At 33.6% G+C, this 17044-nt stretch overlaps 2 protein-coding genes across 2 annotated transcripts; one reads left to right on the top strand and one right to left on the bottom strand.

Moving 5' to 3' along the window:
- Nucleotides 1-3194: 3194 nt before the first annotated feature.
- On the bottom strand, nucleotides 3195-8441 carry LOC131849683 (NADH dehydrogenase [ubiquinone] 1 alpha subcomplex subunit 10, mitochondrial). Its single transcript, XM_059199796.1, has 5 exons — nucleotides 8358-8441; nucleotides 7540-8275; nucleotides 6097-6270; nucleotides 4178-4393; nucleotides 3195-3375 (listed from the first exon to the last, which is right to left on the bottom strand). Exons 2-5 carry the CDS (start codon nucleotides 8242-8244, stop codon nucleotides 3271-3273), a joined length of 1200 nt encoding a protein of 399 aa, XP_059055779.1. The 5' UTR covers nucleotides 8245-8275; nucleotides 8358-8441; the 3' UTR covers nucleotides 3195-3270.
- A 588-nt stretch (nucleotides 8442-9029) lies between these two features.
- On the top strand, nucleotides 9030-12340 carry LOC131849748 (RNA-binding protein pno1). Its single transcript, XM_059199864.1, has 3 exons — nucleotides 9030-9387; nucleotides 10895-11057; nucleotides 11971-12340. Exons 1-3 carry the CDS (start codon nucleotides 9155-9157, stop codon nucleotides 12313-12315), a joined length of 741 nt encoding a protein of 246 aa, XP_059055847.1. The 5' UTR covers nucleotides 9030-9154; the 3' UTR covers nucleotides 12316-12340.
- The last annotated feature ends 4704 nt before the right edge of the window (nucleotides 12341-17044 follow it).

The raw sequence follows: 17044 nt of genomic DNA, 5'->3' as shown, positions 1-17044 counted from the left end.
ATAACTTGCACATATTTTCACAAAACATAACAGAATTTTACATTAAGTCAGATTTTATAACTTCAGTAGGATGATTCCGTGCTTCGGTTGTTAAATTCAAATCTACGAATATCCTTCAGTTCAATATCCTGACGGATCTAAGCAAAGTCTGAAACAAGGCGGGAACAACAGATCTCTGTAGGTCGCAATGCTACAGATCTTAATAGCCCAAACCCCCAATAATAAGAAGTAAGTCTGTTGCTAACATACCGCCACCAGTATTCTTTCTCAAAACACAATTGAAATCTTGCATTTAAGTTCCACATGTATAACTAGCCTGTGTACAAACAATATTGTAATAACATAGTAGTGATAACCCGCGACTTCGTCTGTTTTTTTGAGATGAAAGATACTACCTATTTTCACGTCAATTTTAATTAAGATCCAATCAGGCGTTTAGTCGTGAAAAGGTAATACTTTGGACTTTTTCGAATTTATAATATTAGTAATTAAATTAGGTAATGATAATCATCTCGATTAAATAATTGCTATGAAATATTGCCAAAGCATTTTTAATCGGTATTATTTTCGAATATTATGTTATTTACCTTTTATTTATTGTTTAAAAAATAATAATATGTACATACGTAGGTGTACCCAGCATTTGACCCAGGGCGAGTGGGCAAGTCATATGTCGATATGACCAGATGGAGGAGGTAAATTAGATTTTTATCTGACCCCCCAGAAGGGGGCTAAGTCACATTTTTCCCTTCCCCCTTTGGGTATGTCACAAGTGAATTTTGTTCACATCACAAAATTCACAATTAATTTGAATGCAACACTGACATTCCATTATAAAATACTTTATGAAATGTATTTAAAATTTATATAGCTGAAAAATGTAATGTAATCAAACCAATGTATGTATAATGTAATAATTTATGTATTCTAATGTATTAATTATGTTAATAATGCGTAAGCACACGGGTCTTGCGTGCCATAATATTATTTTTAAATCAAAAGAAGTTTACATGTAATATTTTCAGTTTATTAGTCCAATATATATAGTGTTATATGTATATGCAATTATTTCTTTACAAATAAATTATAGCTACAGCGAATGGGGGTCCGTAAATTACGTCACATGTTAGGGGTATGGTGTGTGACAAAGTGTGACAATGGGAGGTCCTAAATTTTATGACAACACATTTGTTAATCTGATATATCTAAGTATTAAGATATGTAATTTGAATTATTAACGAAAATAGTTTAATTTTACAATATCTTATATGACGTCACACTAGGGGGAGTCTCACAATTGTGACGGGACAGCGGTCAGGGGTTAAAATTAAGAAATTAATGAGACGTAACTTTGAATGGCCCCTTATTTGAGAGCAAATAACCTTTTAACCTCTAGATTAAATTTTATTGAATAAAGTTTTGTATATTAATAATACTACCTATTCTTTATAAATCATATACTATAAACTATTTAAAAAATATGCATTGCTAACAATAAATATAATATTATAACATATAATCCCTCTCATTCATAATAACGAATTGTGTTATTATAGACATTAGTGTTTTGTCACTTTCGTTTCCAATTCAGAATTAAACTGTACAGTGCTGAAGCACGAGATATGCATTTCTTTATTATAAGGAACGAGACGTACTTGTAAAATTAACATTTACTCATAATTAAATTTAATAACGATATTTCTCAATTATGAATAAATATATGCTGATATTATATAGATTAAAATGTATATCTATTTAGTAATATTAAACTTGGTGCTGTGTACAATACAGAAATTGTTTTATACATTTTATGTATTAAGACGAATAAAATAACTGATAAACAATTTTGTGTATATTTTTTATTTATTTTACCTTGGCACTTAATTCGCATATTAATGATTTAGCGCCTGTAGTGTATGTGGAAACACTAGCGGTTTATTATTTGTCGCGTCGCAGCGTACACGGGCCGCGGTGCGCAAGGTGCGGCTAACGAGCCAATATTATGTCGATAACAACTTACATACCAGGAGATATAAGAAGACTTAAATAACAAATAAGTGAACACTATAGGGCCTTAGTTATACGTGTACAGGCCATGAATAAACTGAAAAAAAAATGTAGTATTAAGTATTTCTAACTAAAAAATTACAACTGAGAACAGGCATATTACAGCGCTACTGCTAATATTACCGGCTTAATTGTTTATGTATATCTATGTACACATGTAATGTAATGACTTGCTCAGATATTGATAAAAGATATTTGGGAATACAAGTGTCAGTTTTAAAATAAAAACAACATCAAGATTAGGAGACGGAGAAAAAAAAAGACATGTATTGTCATTTAATAACCTAACAGCTTTCAAATAAAACATCGGTCAAAAATATATATTGACTGTTTGAACATCATCTACTAGCAGTGGCGGCTTTAGGGGGTGGTAAACAGGGCAATCGTCCGGACCCTCGCTCTTGCAGGGCCCTCGCTTAACAACCAAATCAAATTTTAAACAACCAGTGATTAGCATTTTACCTAGTGGCAATTTGCAAAAAACTTCCCGATTTAGGCATTTAATCGCAAATGAACAAAATTACCAACACTGAAATATACAAATAAAATAAAAAAGATTTAAAAGTGTAAAATAAGCGGAAATTTTCCGCTGATTCAAAAACACTATGTGTGTTCTTGAATCAGCGGAAAATTTCCGCATAATCGTTAGCATCATATAATTTTCACATAGAACCAAGAGGGTCTCAATGCCCGGAGACTCGCAATGGGTGAGGTCGCCGCTGTCTACTAGTGTGATTGGGGTTCGCAAGCAAGACTGCGGTGGTTTGCGAATTGAAATGTCATTTATTCTGAATTAAGTCAATAAAAAAAAACATTACACACACTATGTGTGTAATGCTACGAATATATAATCTTGTTTATTGTTAAAGTCTATGAGCAAATTTAGAATATATTAATAATGTTGGTCTTTATATCATTTGTCTATAGTCTTACTGAATGTTAAAATAATTGTGGTCTTATTTCGACTATTGGGCGAACTACTAGTATTTTAAATTATACAAAATTACAGTCAAGTTTTTACTTCAAGCTTAGGATTCTAAAAGTTTTTACTTCAAGCTTCTAAATTCACAAAATTTTCTATCGATCAGAACGGCTGTCACATGGGAATATAACGGCCGTATTTGTTGAAAAATGGAAACAAATGCCTTAAATAACAGTTTTATTAAATACATTTTCAATCTACATCGCACATGTTAACACTAATTATATATACTCTGTATACTTGGGCATCTTGGTTTTTGTGATAATACCCGAGTCGTCCTTCGTGTAGCCCTCCATGTACTCAAACGCTGGGTGACCATCGATGACCTGTGGATGATAATTTTTTTAGACGATGTTAACGGAATGGTGTCCTTTTTAAATGTTTATTAAACACGAAAGTTCAAAAATAACTAAAAACAAATAAACCAAAAATATAATAATTATATGTTTGAAAAATATGTGTTATGTAGAAGTTTAAAGCTATAATAATAATAATAAAACGGAATAGTGCTCCCGCCTGCGCTAACCTTGCGGAGCACCAGTGGAGATTGATAAGATGAGTATGAGGTCAGGTCAGTTAGAACATCGTAGCAAATTCACCAGGAACTTATTACGATGGTTTCCAGGGGGAACCGTGTGTAATCAATCTAATATGGTACATTGCTTGCAATAGGGTCAACAGTGCACATTACTAACAATCTCCTAGCACCCCATGAGTTTTCGCCAAGCATTTTGCTTTGTCAGATGTGGTTCACCCCTCCGATCAATCCCCGTCCAATTCAAACGGGGATCGAAATTGAACCCCTAGCGGTGCCCACAGTCTAAAGTCGTATCCGTCAGGCGGGAGTTAGTCTTCAGCCGCTCCAGATGTCCTTCCGCGGGTTTGGGGCGCCATCTGCACTCGCCCTCTATCGTCCGGTGAAGCTGTAAAGGCCAGCTGCAGCCAACAACGTTAGAGTAGTCCGAAAAAAAGGATTTTTTCGGTTATAGGATGCAATCTGCATCACCAGTGAAATTACTGCATGAGTAGTATCACGGAAACGACATAATATAATGTGATGTTCATGTATATAGTCGACGGTTACAGCTTACCATCACCCAGTTCGCGATTCCAATAAAAAAACTTTACCTTGAAACGTGCATACGCGTCATCGGCACTGGTGATCAGCTCTGGTACATCATATCTGGGTAGTGCGAACAGATTCATCAGATGGTACTTCTGGTTGGTGTACAGCATACGCTTGTCGGCCCACTCTACTTCGCGCGGGAGTCGCCAGTCTTTAATTTTGGGATCCTCACGTTCAGTGTACTTATCGAAGTCCAACCGTTCTATATCTTCCACCACCTGAGGGTAAATTTAATACTTTAAGTGTTTGTAATTAATATATGTAATGTAATATGGACTCTCTCCGCATTTAGCCTCTGATCTGAGCTGTTGTGCTGTAGATCCAGGATTCCTAGTGTCTTCAAAGGCTTCAAGCGACTTTACCATTCTTAGAATTTGTGTTCATTGTGTGTTATTTTATATATACTTGTGTTTGTTATTACCAAACTCCTCCTTAAATGACTGGAGAAGATTGGATAGAATTTTGTGTATACAGTCAACCCTCCTATAACGCGGTACTCTCAGAACGCGGTTTCCATATAACACGGAGCTGAAATTGCGACAGCCCTCCTATAACGCGGTACTCTTACAGCGTGGTTTCCGTTCAACAACGTCCCATCAGTTCTTTCCGTGCACCCAATGAATGGTTTTAACTGGATATGTTTATATCAGCGTGGTTTACGGGTCAGGCTCCTCATGCGCTATCTTCCACTTCTATTAAATAAATAGTTTCGCATCGACAGCGTGCCATGAGTGTGTGTGTCTAACGAAACTGTAACATGAAAGATATATATGTGATCTTTTGACTACATTGTCGCGTGAACTATAGAAAAACTACGTTCTGCTTATGTCTTAGCCGCTTAAAACCAATGTGAAGATCAACCAAGTGAGGAAGACATTTTGCCCATTAAAAGAAGGCGAGTTAGGCGACTCATATCTGACAGTGAGGATGAGTGTTCAAAGATTACATCATTTTACAAAAGTCTTTCTTTTGTTTTTGTTGGAAAACAGTTTTTTAGTTTAGTTTTTGTTTCATTTTTTTCATCATTTCCTTATTTTTATCTTGTCTTTTGTATTTATTGGTCTCCATATAACGCGGTACGAATGATGTGATTTGTACTTATTCTGAGTCTCTTATAGCGCGGTTTCCATACAACGCGGTAGACGGTTTCCATAGAACGCGCTACGAATTAGCCTGGTTTGTATTGTTAAATCCGAGTTTCTTATAGCGCGGTTTCCATACAACGCGGTACGCACTCACCGCGTTATAGGAGGGTTGACTGTATTTCAATAGGTTCCTGGATGCGTTTGATAATACAATTGAACTCGGTATATGGCGCTGCTTTTGGAGGCAAGATAATATCTGTCATATATCGTGACATATACCTGACATATATTGTGTCTGCTATAATATTAATTTAGTTTCTAACTAGAATATTGATTGCTGGAATGGCAATTAATTTATTTAAGCAGTAGTGTGTTCAAAGCTTTAAGTAGAATGGAATTATAGACAAAATACACAATGGACAGTTCACATAACGCCATATAGTCCCATATTTAGCAGAGCTTTTAGTATGATACATTGATATGTGCTAGACAAATGATAGAAATACTTAAACACATTATATACATAGAAAACACCGTAATGATCAATATGAAATAATATGAATAAGTAAGTATTGTGAGAGGAATCAAACCCGCAACCATCAGAGACTACAGCATGAGATTTTTCAAGACTATTAAGGGTCCAGAACGCATGTGCGGGACCCCTAGTATTTCAGACATCCCTAGGCTATGGTAGTTATTTACCAGCACATGGGCCATATACTTTATTGCCTACATAATATAAAAATAAAGAAGTAAAGTAGTGCAGTAAAACAGCTAAACCATGGAGGCTATCAAACTACATAATTTAATCATCAATAAAAACATCTATTACATACCACTTCAACTTCACCACCACCGGTCCAGTCGTACACCAGCAGCTCAGCATGAGTGGAGATGTCTCTCAAGTATTTGTTTTTATACTGTCTCTCCACTTCAGTGAGGAATTCAGGTGTCAATGCTTTACCGTTGACCTCATGCTCACATTTGCGTGCTTTTATGTTTTCCACCACCTTGAATTGAAGTTTAAGAATATTTAATGTTCTCATACACAGTGGAGGGAAAAATGTTAGTGAGTGATCTAAAGATGCTATTTCCAGCTTTATTTGAATAAAAAAATTACTATTCTATTGATTTTCCCCTCTGATCAATCCCCCGTCCAATTCAAACGGGGATCGATATTACGACGGCCTGAGCCGAGGTTCGAACCCTTAGTGATGCCCTCAGACTAAAGTCGTATCCGTTAGGCATGAGTTGGCCTTCAGCCGCTCCATAAGTCCTTCCGCGGGTTTGGAGTGCCATCTGCACTCTCCCCCTAACGTCTGGTGAAGCTGTAAATGCCAGCTGCAACGAACAGCATTAGAGTAGTCTGAAAAAAAAAAATCTATTGCTTTTTTTATAATGCACAATAATGGATAGTTGCACTCAACTGTGCTAATGGTATACACTGGCAGTGTACCGTTTGAGGATGATGAGTATGATGTCAGGTCAGATCGCCCATTGTTGTAAATTCTTCAGGAATTTATCATGATGGTTTTCTAGAGGGAACCGCATGGAGGTCAACCTGACATGGTACATTGTTAGAAATGGGGTCATTACTATTTTAGTAATACTATAAAAACATTACTAACAATAACATTCACCCTTCTATTTTATTGCTGGCTACCAGGTCTAGCAGGGTACTATGTCAGTTTGATCAATATTTGGTTCTGTCTGGAAATTGTGCTAAAGTCCTGGTGAATTTGATAAAAGGCTAACTGATCTGGCCTCCTGCTCATCTTATCATCCTCCACTGGTGCCCACTAGCATAAATCACTAGTGCAGATGTAGTACACCATTCCATTATCATCCATAAAAATAAAATACATATACAGTATTCCATAGTATAAGGTATTTGCACTTTTATGTATTTGAGTGATATGCTGGATTTAATAATGTAATTTCTTTACTTGAGTTATGAATTTAACAAGACTTTTTTAATCAAACAGAGCAAATCCAAAATTCAATTTTTTTTTGTGTATAATATGTATATACGTATATAATATGTATATATATATATAATATGTTGGGCAATTGTATTCTTAACAAAGATGTATTTAATTTAATTGTGTTATATAATAATAACACATGACAATTCACACAGCATCATTTAGTCCCAATCTGTACAGAGTTTGTTGTTCTATGGGGGACTAAACAACTGATAGAAATAGTTGAATTTTTGTTTTTGTATGTAAATACAAAATATAGTTTATGTACTAAATATTTATGTTATTAGTAATTACCTTATTCACAGGTAAATCAAGATAGATAACTAAATGAGGTCTCATTAGCTCCTCAAGGGTGTTTCCTCTAAGCTCATAATAAACTGATTTCACACCCTTACTGATGTACTTCTGCAACTGCATCGCCTCCAAGAAAACAAAATCAGAATATGGAGACCTTTCCAACACGACCCCCTGGCCAGTATTCAACAAATGAGCTAATGCATCGATATATTGGTTGTAACGAGCAATATACATCATAATCTGGAAATTTCCAGCCAAACGATGGTTCGGTGTCAAATTGAAGTTCACATGATCGAAAGTTCTCGTGTCTTCGGGAATTTGATTATCGAACATCCGCAAATCACAGCCATTCGGACGTATATAGTGGATATCCATGTTGGCTTCAGGGAAATGCTTCATTCCCAAGTCCTCGGCTAAGGCAGCTGCGAACTGCGTCTTACCGGCAGCTACCGGCCCCTCCACTACCACCACTTTGGAGTTCTGATCAAATCTATGGGTCGTGCGATCGAATAAGCTTCGCAACCAAGTATAGTCCTTATTGACATAGTCAAAAGGCGCTGGTTTCGGCTCCGGTGGTGGCAGAGACTCTCTCAAGGCTTTACCAGCTATGTTACGGTTCTGTACGAAGGTACATGCCGCTATCTTACCTCCTTGGCTAGGACTTATTACTTTTACGAAAGCAGTTTTGATGAGAGTAGCCATTGTGGCTTTAGGTATCACTGGTGGATGATACCTGAGGATAAAGAATAGAATAAGGATGAACAAAAGTCAAATGAAATATATAAATAATAACTTTAGTTACAACAATTTCTTACCTATAATCGATTCATAACAAAAATTATACGAAAACTATGACATAACCATACAAGACGAAAACGAAATATTGTAAAAATGCGATCATGAACTCATGAATTTTAATGTCAAATTTATGACAAGTAGGTGTCACGTATATCGAACAAAAAAATTTTCAAATTCTTTTATACACTGCTATAAATAATTAACTTCATAATAATGATTAACTATTTATTTCTTGTTAGTTCAATAAAAATATGACAGAGTTCTTAATTGCTACATTTTTTTATATTACATGAACGTAATGTTATAGAGACGTCCGAGATTGAAAGAGATTAAATGATACGATAATATATCACGAGGAATTAATTAATTTAAGTAAATAGTAATGATAATAAAAAATGCTGGTAATGAAATTTATCGATTTATCCATTCAAATCCCAGAAATAGTAATCCTGTCCGTGACACAACACAACTCTAAAGGATTTCATATTTAGAGTACTATTTTAATTAATGCAACAGCGAATATAAAATGAACTCTATTTATTTTATTTCTGATTTATCCTTATGTTTCTTATTTAAACCAGTTCAGTAATAATATAGAAATAACAATACGAAATATTCAAAATGACATGACATGTCGATATTCAAATATCGATAATCGGTAATATCGATAAATGTTGCCTTTCCCTCAATCTTCATTATTTATGTAAACCATGTGTTTAATATTTTATTTATAATTTGCAATTTTTTCGCGCAAATAACCATATTTGATTACATTTTTTCATAAATGATCTAAAATAACAATAAATATTACATAATGGAAGTGGAAAACATTAATGTGGAAGAGTTTCTGCCAGCTAAAAAGACTGTAAAAGTTAAAAATGTGAAACGCAGAGCGATTTCGGAATCTGGTGATGGTATGGAAGTAGAGGAACATAATGGCATTCAAGGGAAGGCTAAACACAACCGCTCAAGACCTAAGAAAAAAAGGAATACCGAGCCAAATGAAAGTAAAGTCAATATGAGGAAAGTTCCCGTGCCCGCACACAGGTTAACCTCCAATTTTTATTTAATGCCAAAAATTGTTGGGTAAAAAAGGGAAACTAAGGACCAACTTGGTTCGTGTCGTCCCCGCGTGCAGGTCTTATATACGCGTAGCCGTTTCACTTTAAAAAACGCACAACACTACGATGAATTTCACTGGATGATGTACTAATAAGATGATTGCGCGGAGATCGCGGCTGATGGTTCCGTTAAAGTCGATTCGCGGAAAATATGCTGAGTTGCTCGACGCGACGTACAACTAACGACTCGTTTTACCCCAGATATTGTGGATAAAAATTGGAGTAGGATTTAGGGTAGTAACATATTGCAAGTTGGTTAGAAATAAGTAGATTTATATCAACCAGTATCATTTTATGAATTGAATATATATACACAACACCCAGACTGACACAAACAATCATACACACGAAAACAAATGTTCTTATCATGCGAGGAATCAAACCCACAATCATCAGAAGTAAGGCATATGCTGCTAAACCACTCTAGTGGTTTAGTGCTACGGAGGCCGTCAATATTGGGCTAACTGACGTGACTTCATTCTCATCTTGGCATCCTCCACTGGTGCACCGCCAGTGTAAACTGTAAACGCTGATGAGAGGAACTTTTCATTATCATGCAATAAAAATAAAAATGGTGCTTGAATCTATACATATAAATAAAATTGGAGTGTCTGTAATATTGAAATAACAGTTTTTTACAACATGCATATGAATATAAATATAGTACATACACCAAAATCACATTTTTTACAATTTTTGTCTATCTATCTGTTTGTACTGGCTAATCTCTGAAATAGCTGGACCGATTTTGATAGGACTTTTTTTGGCAGGTAGCTGATGTAATAAGGAGTAACATAGCTACTTTTATTTTAGAAAAACAAAGTTAAATTCCATGCGGATATAGTTGCGGGGACAGTTAGTAGTAAATAAAATATAATTACTATTATTAAATTGATTTAAACAGGGGTTATTGTAATTAATGTGGTATAATTACTTTAAACAATTTGTTACATCAATAATTAAATATAATTAAATCAAATTATTATAACAAAAATATATCGGTTGCCATGTGTACCACTTCTGAACTATAATAACTTACTAATCTATAGATGGTAGGTGTTGTGTATAGAAACTACGAGATCTGGATAACAACACTAGCATGAACACCCTCAACAGTAGGGATAGTCATAAAAACGATGATGTACTCAGGATATTGAAACTTGTTGTGTTAATAAATTATTTTGTAAGGTCTCCTACATTAGCACCCAACATCAGAAAAGGTTGGTGCTTCTCACATGGTCTGACATACATTTCTTCAGGCTATAACCCATTGTTTTGAGTCAACCTTAAGAGTTTTTATGTGAGTTTAAGATAATATTATTATTATATACCGACTAAAACATGTATTTCATGAAGCACAAATCAAACTGGCCAGAGTGACGTCTATATATATAAGTACCCATTTTAGTCCACTTATGTTTTAAATATTCCAGATATACACCATTAAAAGAGAGTTGGTTGAAGATCTTTACACCAATAGTTGAACATTTGTGCCTTCAAGTTCGATTCAATACCAAAACCAGGAATGTTGAGATCAAAGTTGGTCCAGAAACTAAGGATATTGCCAACTTACAAAAGGCTGCTGATTTTGTAAAGGTAAAGCCCAATATCCCTATTCTATAATACTTCCCATTTAATAAAGGCTATAACAGAATAGCAAAGGCTATAACAGAATAGCATAAAGAGTGGATTCACTGCCCTCTCTCAGTTATACATATACAGCTTTGTCTCTGAATGAGACAAAGCTGTATATAACTTATATTTAAATTTTATTATTATATAAGCAGCAATTGTACTAGTTTTTGTTTGAGACAAATAGATGATGATGATTATTATTATTATTATTATTCCTTCAGTGGCTGCATAACTATAGCTGAATTCACTATATCAGCATTAATGAATGGTGCTAGGATGGTCCACCCCAGCAGTATGCCCGGGTAAAGAGCACACATTCAAGGGTCATATCTAATGGCCCATAAGGGTCAGTGGACTACCAAAACTGGAGCATAGAATAGAGCTAGAGCGAAAATTAAATTTTATAATTTGACCTTTTTGTACAAGCATATAGAGTTCCAATATGTTATCATACAGATAGGTGTTGTTTTTGCTAAGTACCAGAGAGAGAGTACTGGGAGATGAGATTATTTGCCATTCGTGATAATTTAAAAATCATGGTTAATTTTTAGACATTTTTAAAATTGCATAAACAAACCACATTTCATCCTACTGGTGCACTACCAGCATATATATGATTTTATTTATTTAGAATCATAAATAGGCTCATAAATATTCTTTTTAATTAAACTATGTCTGTATTATATTATTGTAACCCAAAAATGCAGCAAAATGATCTCAGATTATATTTAAGTATTACAATATGTGGGTCCTATATATTGAAGTACATTAATTAATTTATAATAAGTATTATATAAGTTTATACACAAACTAATATATTATGTACCTATAATTATGATTGGTGTATTCACTTAAAACTTATACCTTATTTCAGGCTTTCATATATGGATTTGATGTGGATGATGCCCTAGCTCTTCTCAGATTGGACGATTTATTTGTAGAGTCCTTTGAAATTAAGGATGTTAAGAATCTACAGGGAGACCACTTGGGCCGTGCAATAGGCCGACTGGCGGGTAAAGCAGGCAGAACAAAATTTACAATAGAAAACGTCACTAAGACAAGAATAGTTTTAGCAGACTCAAAAATTCATATACTAGGCAGTTATCAAAACATTGCATTGGCAAGGAGAGCTATATGTAACCTTATAATGGGTTCCCCACCCTCAAAAGTGTATGGCAATTTGAGGAATGTCGCAAATAGGGTTGCGGAGAGATTTTAAATTTAAATAAAAGTTATATATTTACTGATATTTTTTTATTTATACTTTAATATATTCAGCGGTAGAATAGAATAGAATAGAATAGAAAATCATTTATTCAAATAAACTTAATTTAAGCACTTTTGAATAGTCATAACAATTTGTTTTTTATCTACCACTCGTTCGGAAAGCTGTCTCATCACAAGAAGAACGAGCAAGAAACTTGTGTGTTGCTCTTTAAATAATCCTTGTAAGTTTACATTTACAAGTCGAAACGTGTGAATACAAACTACCAACAAGCACTAATTTTTTGGGTCAAATATAATCATGCAATAAGATTAAATCAGTCGTAGTGATAAGAGCAGACCAGTCCCTACAAGCAGCACTCGTTCACGAGTATGACGGATGAGCCAGCCATCACTGCGCTCGACCATATTTTAGGGAGCCCATTGACCCGGCCCACCACGCCGCCACATGTCTGGACATTTTAGTGAGCATGACTACTCATTCCACACGACCACGTCACAGCTACAAAAATTACTATATGGTAGTTACAGTATTCGCACTTTACATAAGGATGCATGCGGCAATCAATACAAAAGCCGCTACGCTATCATATATCAAGAAAGCAGTATGAAAATTAAAATTATAACGTTGTCCGCAAGTAAACTTATTCTTGCTATATATTGCTATCATCTATAAATTCATCTATCTTATAATAGGCTTTTTTACATAACATTTGTTTAATATAAGATTTGAATTGCCTCTCTGTAAGATTTAGCGTAGACTCTGGCAGTTTATTATAGAATCTTACGCAATTACCATAAAATGAATTACTAACTTTGTGTAGACGGCATTTAGGTAAAATTAGCTTATTTTTATTGCGTAAGTTTCTACTTGTACAGTCTTTAAGTTTCTTGAAACTATCTAAGTTTTTCCTTGTATACATAATATTTTCATAAATGTACTGTGAGGCAACGGTGAGGATATTTGATTGTTTAAAGCATTGACGTAATGACTCTCTAGAACCCATACCATAAATAGAACGTATGGCTCTCTTTTGTAAAATAAATATAGTATTTATATCGGCAGCTTTACCCCATAGCAGTATGCCATATGACATAATGCTATGGAAATAACTAAAATATACAAGTTTTGCCGTCGCCACGTCTGTTAATTGCCTTATCCTTCTAATTGCATAAGCAGCAGAACTAAGTCTACTGGCTAATTTTGAAATATGGGGCCCCCATTGTAACTTCGAGTCCACTGTTATTCCTAAAAAAACTGTATCATTAACAAAATTTACTATTTCATCATTAAGCAATAGCTGCGTATTTACTTGTTTTACATTAGGCAGCGTGAATTTAATGCACTTAGTTTTGTTGGAGTTCAATAATAGATTATTACATGTGAACCAATTTAGTATAGCAGAGATAGCATAATTTACATCGTCTAATTGATTACATTGGCGACCAATTTTAAACACTAACGAAGTATCATCCGCAAATAACACTATATCTGCAACTTTCTCTACCATGTAGGGAAGGTCATTTATATAAATTAAAAAGAGAAACGGGCCCAATATTGAACCTTGAGGAACGCCCATTTTTATATTAGTTCCCTTAGACTTTACACCATCAATATCTACAGTTTGCACCCTATCCTCTAGATAAGTTTTCATTAGACTTAGGTCATTATCTCTAATACCATAATGTTTGAGCTTGTACAAAAGTGTTTCATGATCTACGCAATCAAACGCCTTCGACAAGTCACAAAAAACGCCGAGAGCATCCTGTGAGTTTTCCCATGATTCGAATATATGTGTAATAAGCGCTACACCTGCATCAGTAGTAGACTTGCCGGCAGTGAAACCATATTGCTGACTGTGAAGCAGTCCGTTATCCCTGAAGTATTTTAACATTTGGTTAAACATAATCTTTTCAAATACTTTACTTAGAACTGGCAAAATAGAAATTGGTCTATAGTTGCCTAGCTCAAATCTATCTCCAGATTTAAAGAGTGGAATTAATTTGCTAAATTTCATTAATTGAGGAAACACGCCATTATCAACACATTTATTGAAAATAGTAGCTAGATAAGGAGCAACAATATCTATGAATGAACTAACTACTTTAACTGACATGTCCCAGAGATCTTCCGTATTTTTTAAATTTAACTGTTTGAATATTTTTATGACATGAAAAGGGCTGACATGTGAAAATTTAAATGTTAAAGAGCAAGGGCTGACATTAGCCTCCAGTAATGTTTTTGCTCGAATTGGAGATGAGTCTAGAGAAGATGTAATATCAATCGGAATATTAGCAAAAAAATCTTGAAAAATATGAACTATATCTTTTGTTGCTGTTATTAACTTATTGTCATAATTTAATGAGAATTGATTGCAGGCTTTTTCAGACCGTCCAGTTTCTTTGTTTATAATTCCCCAGATGGTCTTAATTTTGTCAGAGGACTGATTAATTTGTTTATTTATAAAATTAGATTTAGCTGCAATACAAACTTGTTTGAAAATTTTAGAGTAATTTCTCACATAAGTCGTAAATTTGTCATCAAATCTATATTTTTTTTGATCATATAAATCAAATAAAATGTTTCTACTTTTAAGTATTCCTACTGTTGCCCATTCTGTAAATTTAGATTTAACACAATATTCTCTTTTCTTGAAAATATTCTGGTATTCTTTTGACAAAAGACTAATTAACTTGGTGTAAAGAATATCAGGATTATTAAGACTGACAGATTGTAACTCTAAGTCTAATTTATATTTTACCGTGCTTTTGTATTTATTAATATTGTAAGCATTTATTTGTCTTTTTGATCTTTTATTATTGGTATTTTTTTTAGTCTGATTACTAAACTTAACAACTTGACCACAGTGATCCGAAGGAAGTTTATTTATTATTAATTTTTCAATATACTCACAGTTACAAAAAACATTGTCAAGACAAGTAGCAGTCGTAGCGGTTACACGAGTGGGTTCCTGAAAGACATTACTCAAATTAAAAGACTGAAATAAACTAATAATTTTTGTACATGTGGGTGTATCACAAAGAATATCAACGTTAAAATCACCACACACAATGATTTTTTTACTGCTATTAAATACTTTTTTTAATATATCCTCCATCACCTCTTCAAATACATTATAATCACTATTAGGAGGCCTATAAACACATATAAGTATATAATTATCTAGTTCTATACATGAGATTTCTGTACAACACTCAATAGAAAGTCTAACAATGTCAGCACGTTCCTTTACTTTAATATTATTTCTTGCAATTATCATAGACCCACCTCTGTTAACTGACTTTCTATTGAAGCAGCTGACAACATTATAATTATTTAAACTGAACATCATATTGCTTTCTTTAAGCCAATGTTCAGTGAAACAGATAATGTCAATATTGTATTTTTCCAAAAATAATTGTATAATTAATTCACTGCCGGGAAAACTTTGTATGTTCTGATGAACAATTACCAATTCTAATTGCTTTCCCTTTGTCTTTGTTAGCAGTTTAAATCTGCAGTCAAATTACTTATATCACTATTTAAACAAAAATTAATAGAATCATTTGTTATGTCACAATTTTTATATTGAAGTTTACCATGTAAACTGTTCATGAAGTCAATATTATAAGCCACTAAAGTGGCTATTTTATTCTTAGAAGATTTAGAAAGATACATTGTATCTTTTGTCAAATAAAAATCACTAATAAAACTATTAGTGTCAAAAAATGTAAAAACGTCACTATGACGACATGTCAATGTATGTAATAAATTATTAAGGTAATGTACCTTATTGTTAATTTTTTTATGATAATGGCTACTTGTATAAGGAAGAGCACACAATACAATCTTATATACATTCAATTGTAACAAATATTGAATACCTTTAATTATATCCTGTCTACTTAATTTAATACTATTACCAAAAAATAACACAACTGTGGTCATTTTATTCATTTTAGTAGATTTAATTTTGTTAATAATTTGTGCAAATGATGCCCCTGGCATACAGTAATTTAATACATCACCCTTAAGATGATACTTCAATATAGACCCAAAATTACAGCCTATTCTGTCAGAAAACACCATTGTGCTACTTTTAGGATTATAGTCACTGACACAAATCCCCTGAACTTCATTTATCTGCACAGTTGAAACTGAATTATTATTTGGCAAAGTTGAATGATCACATGTACAATGTTTAGTTAACGACTCAAAACGGTCAGCATTGTATTTACTGACATCAATCAAATCATCCATTGCTAAAATATACTCCTGGATTTGTTTTTGTGAGATAGTATACTTGTTATTTAAATCATGAAGCGATGATTCTAAACTCTTTATTTTTGAAGTTAGGTAACTTGTATCCATGTCATATAACTTTTGGCTTTCAACTAGTTTATTATTATACTTATTAATATAATCATGCAATTTTAAATTGTTTAAACTAGTTTTTTTCAGCAACTGACCATTTTTGGAACGTTTATATAATATACTCCGAGTCTTAGTTATAAACTTTTTTAATTTTAAATATTTTTTTAATTTATTATGACTCAACATACATAGGTTATTATTATAGTTGCCCTGTGATGTGTCACTAGTAAGGTCAATCACAACTGGATGGCTGCATGGAACTGAAGTAGAAGGAGGCATACAGTCGACACTAATAAGCTCATCATATAAATTACTAATCTCATTACTTTGTTGAGATTCAAATTTTGTG

The sequence above is a fragment of the Achroia grisella genome, unplaced genomic scaffold (assembly GCF_030625045.1).
Source record: "Achroia grisella isolate CSIRO2021 unplaced genomic scaffold, CSIRO_AGI_Agris_v1 utg660, whole genome shotgun sequence".
Classification (NCBI taxonomy): Eukaryota; Metazoa; Arthropoda; class Insecta; order Lepidoptera; family Pyralidae; genus Achroia; species Achroia grisella.
Note: the sequence above shows the minus strand (reverse complement) of the source record. Positions and strands in the feature narration are given on the sequence as shown.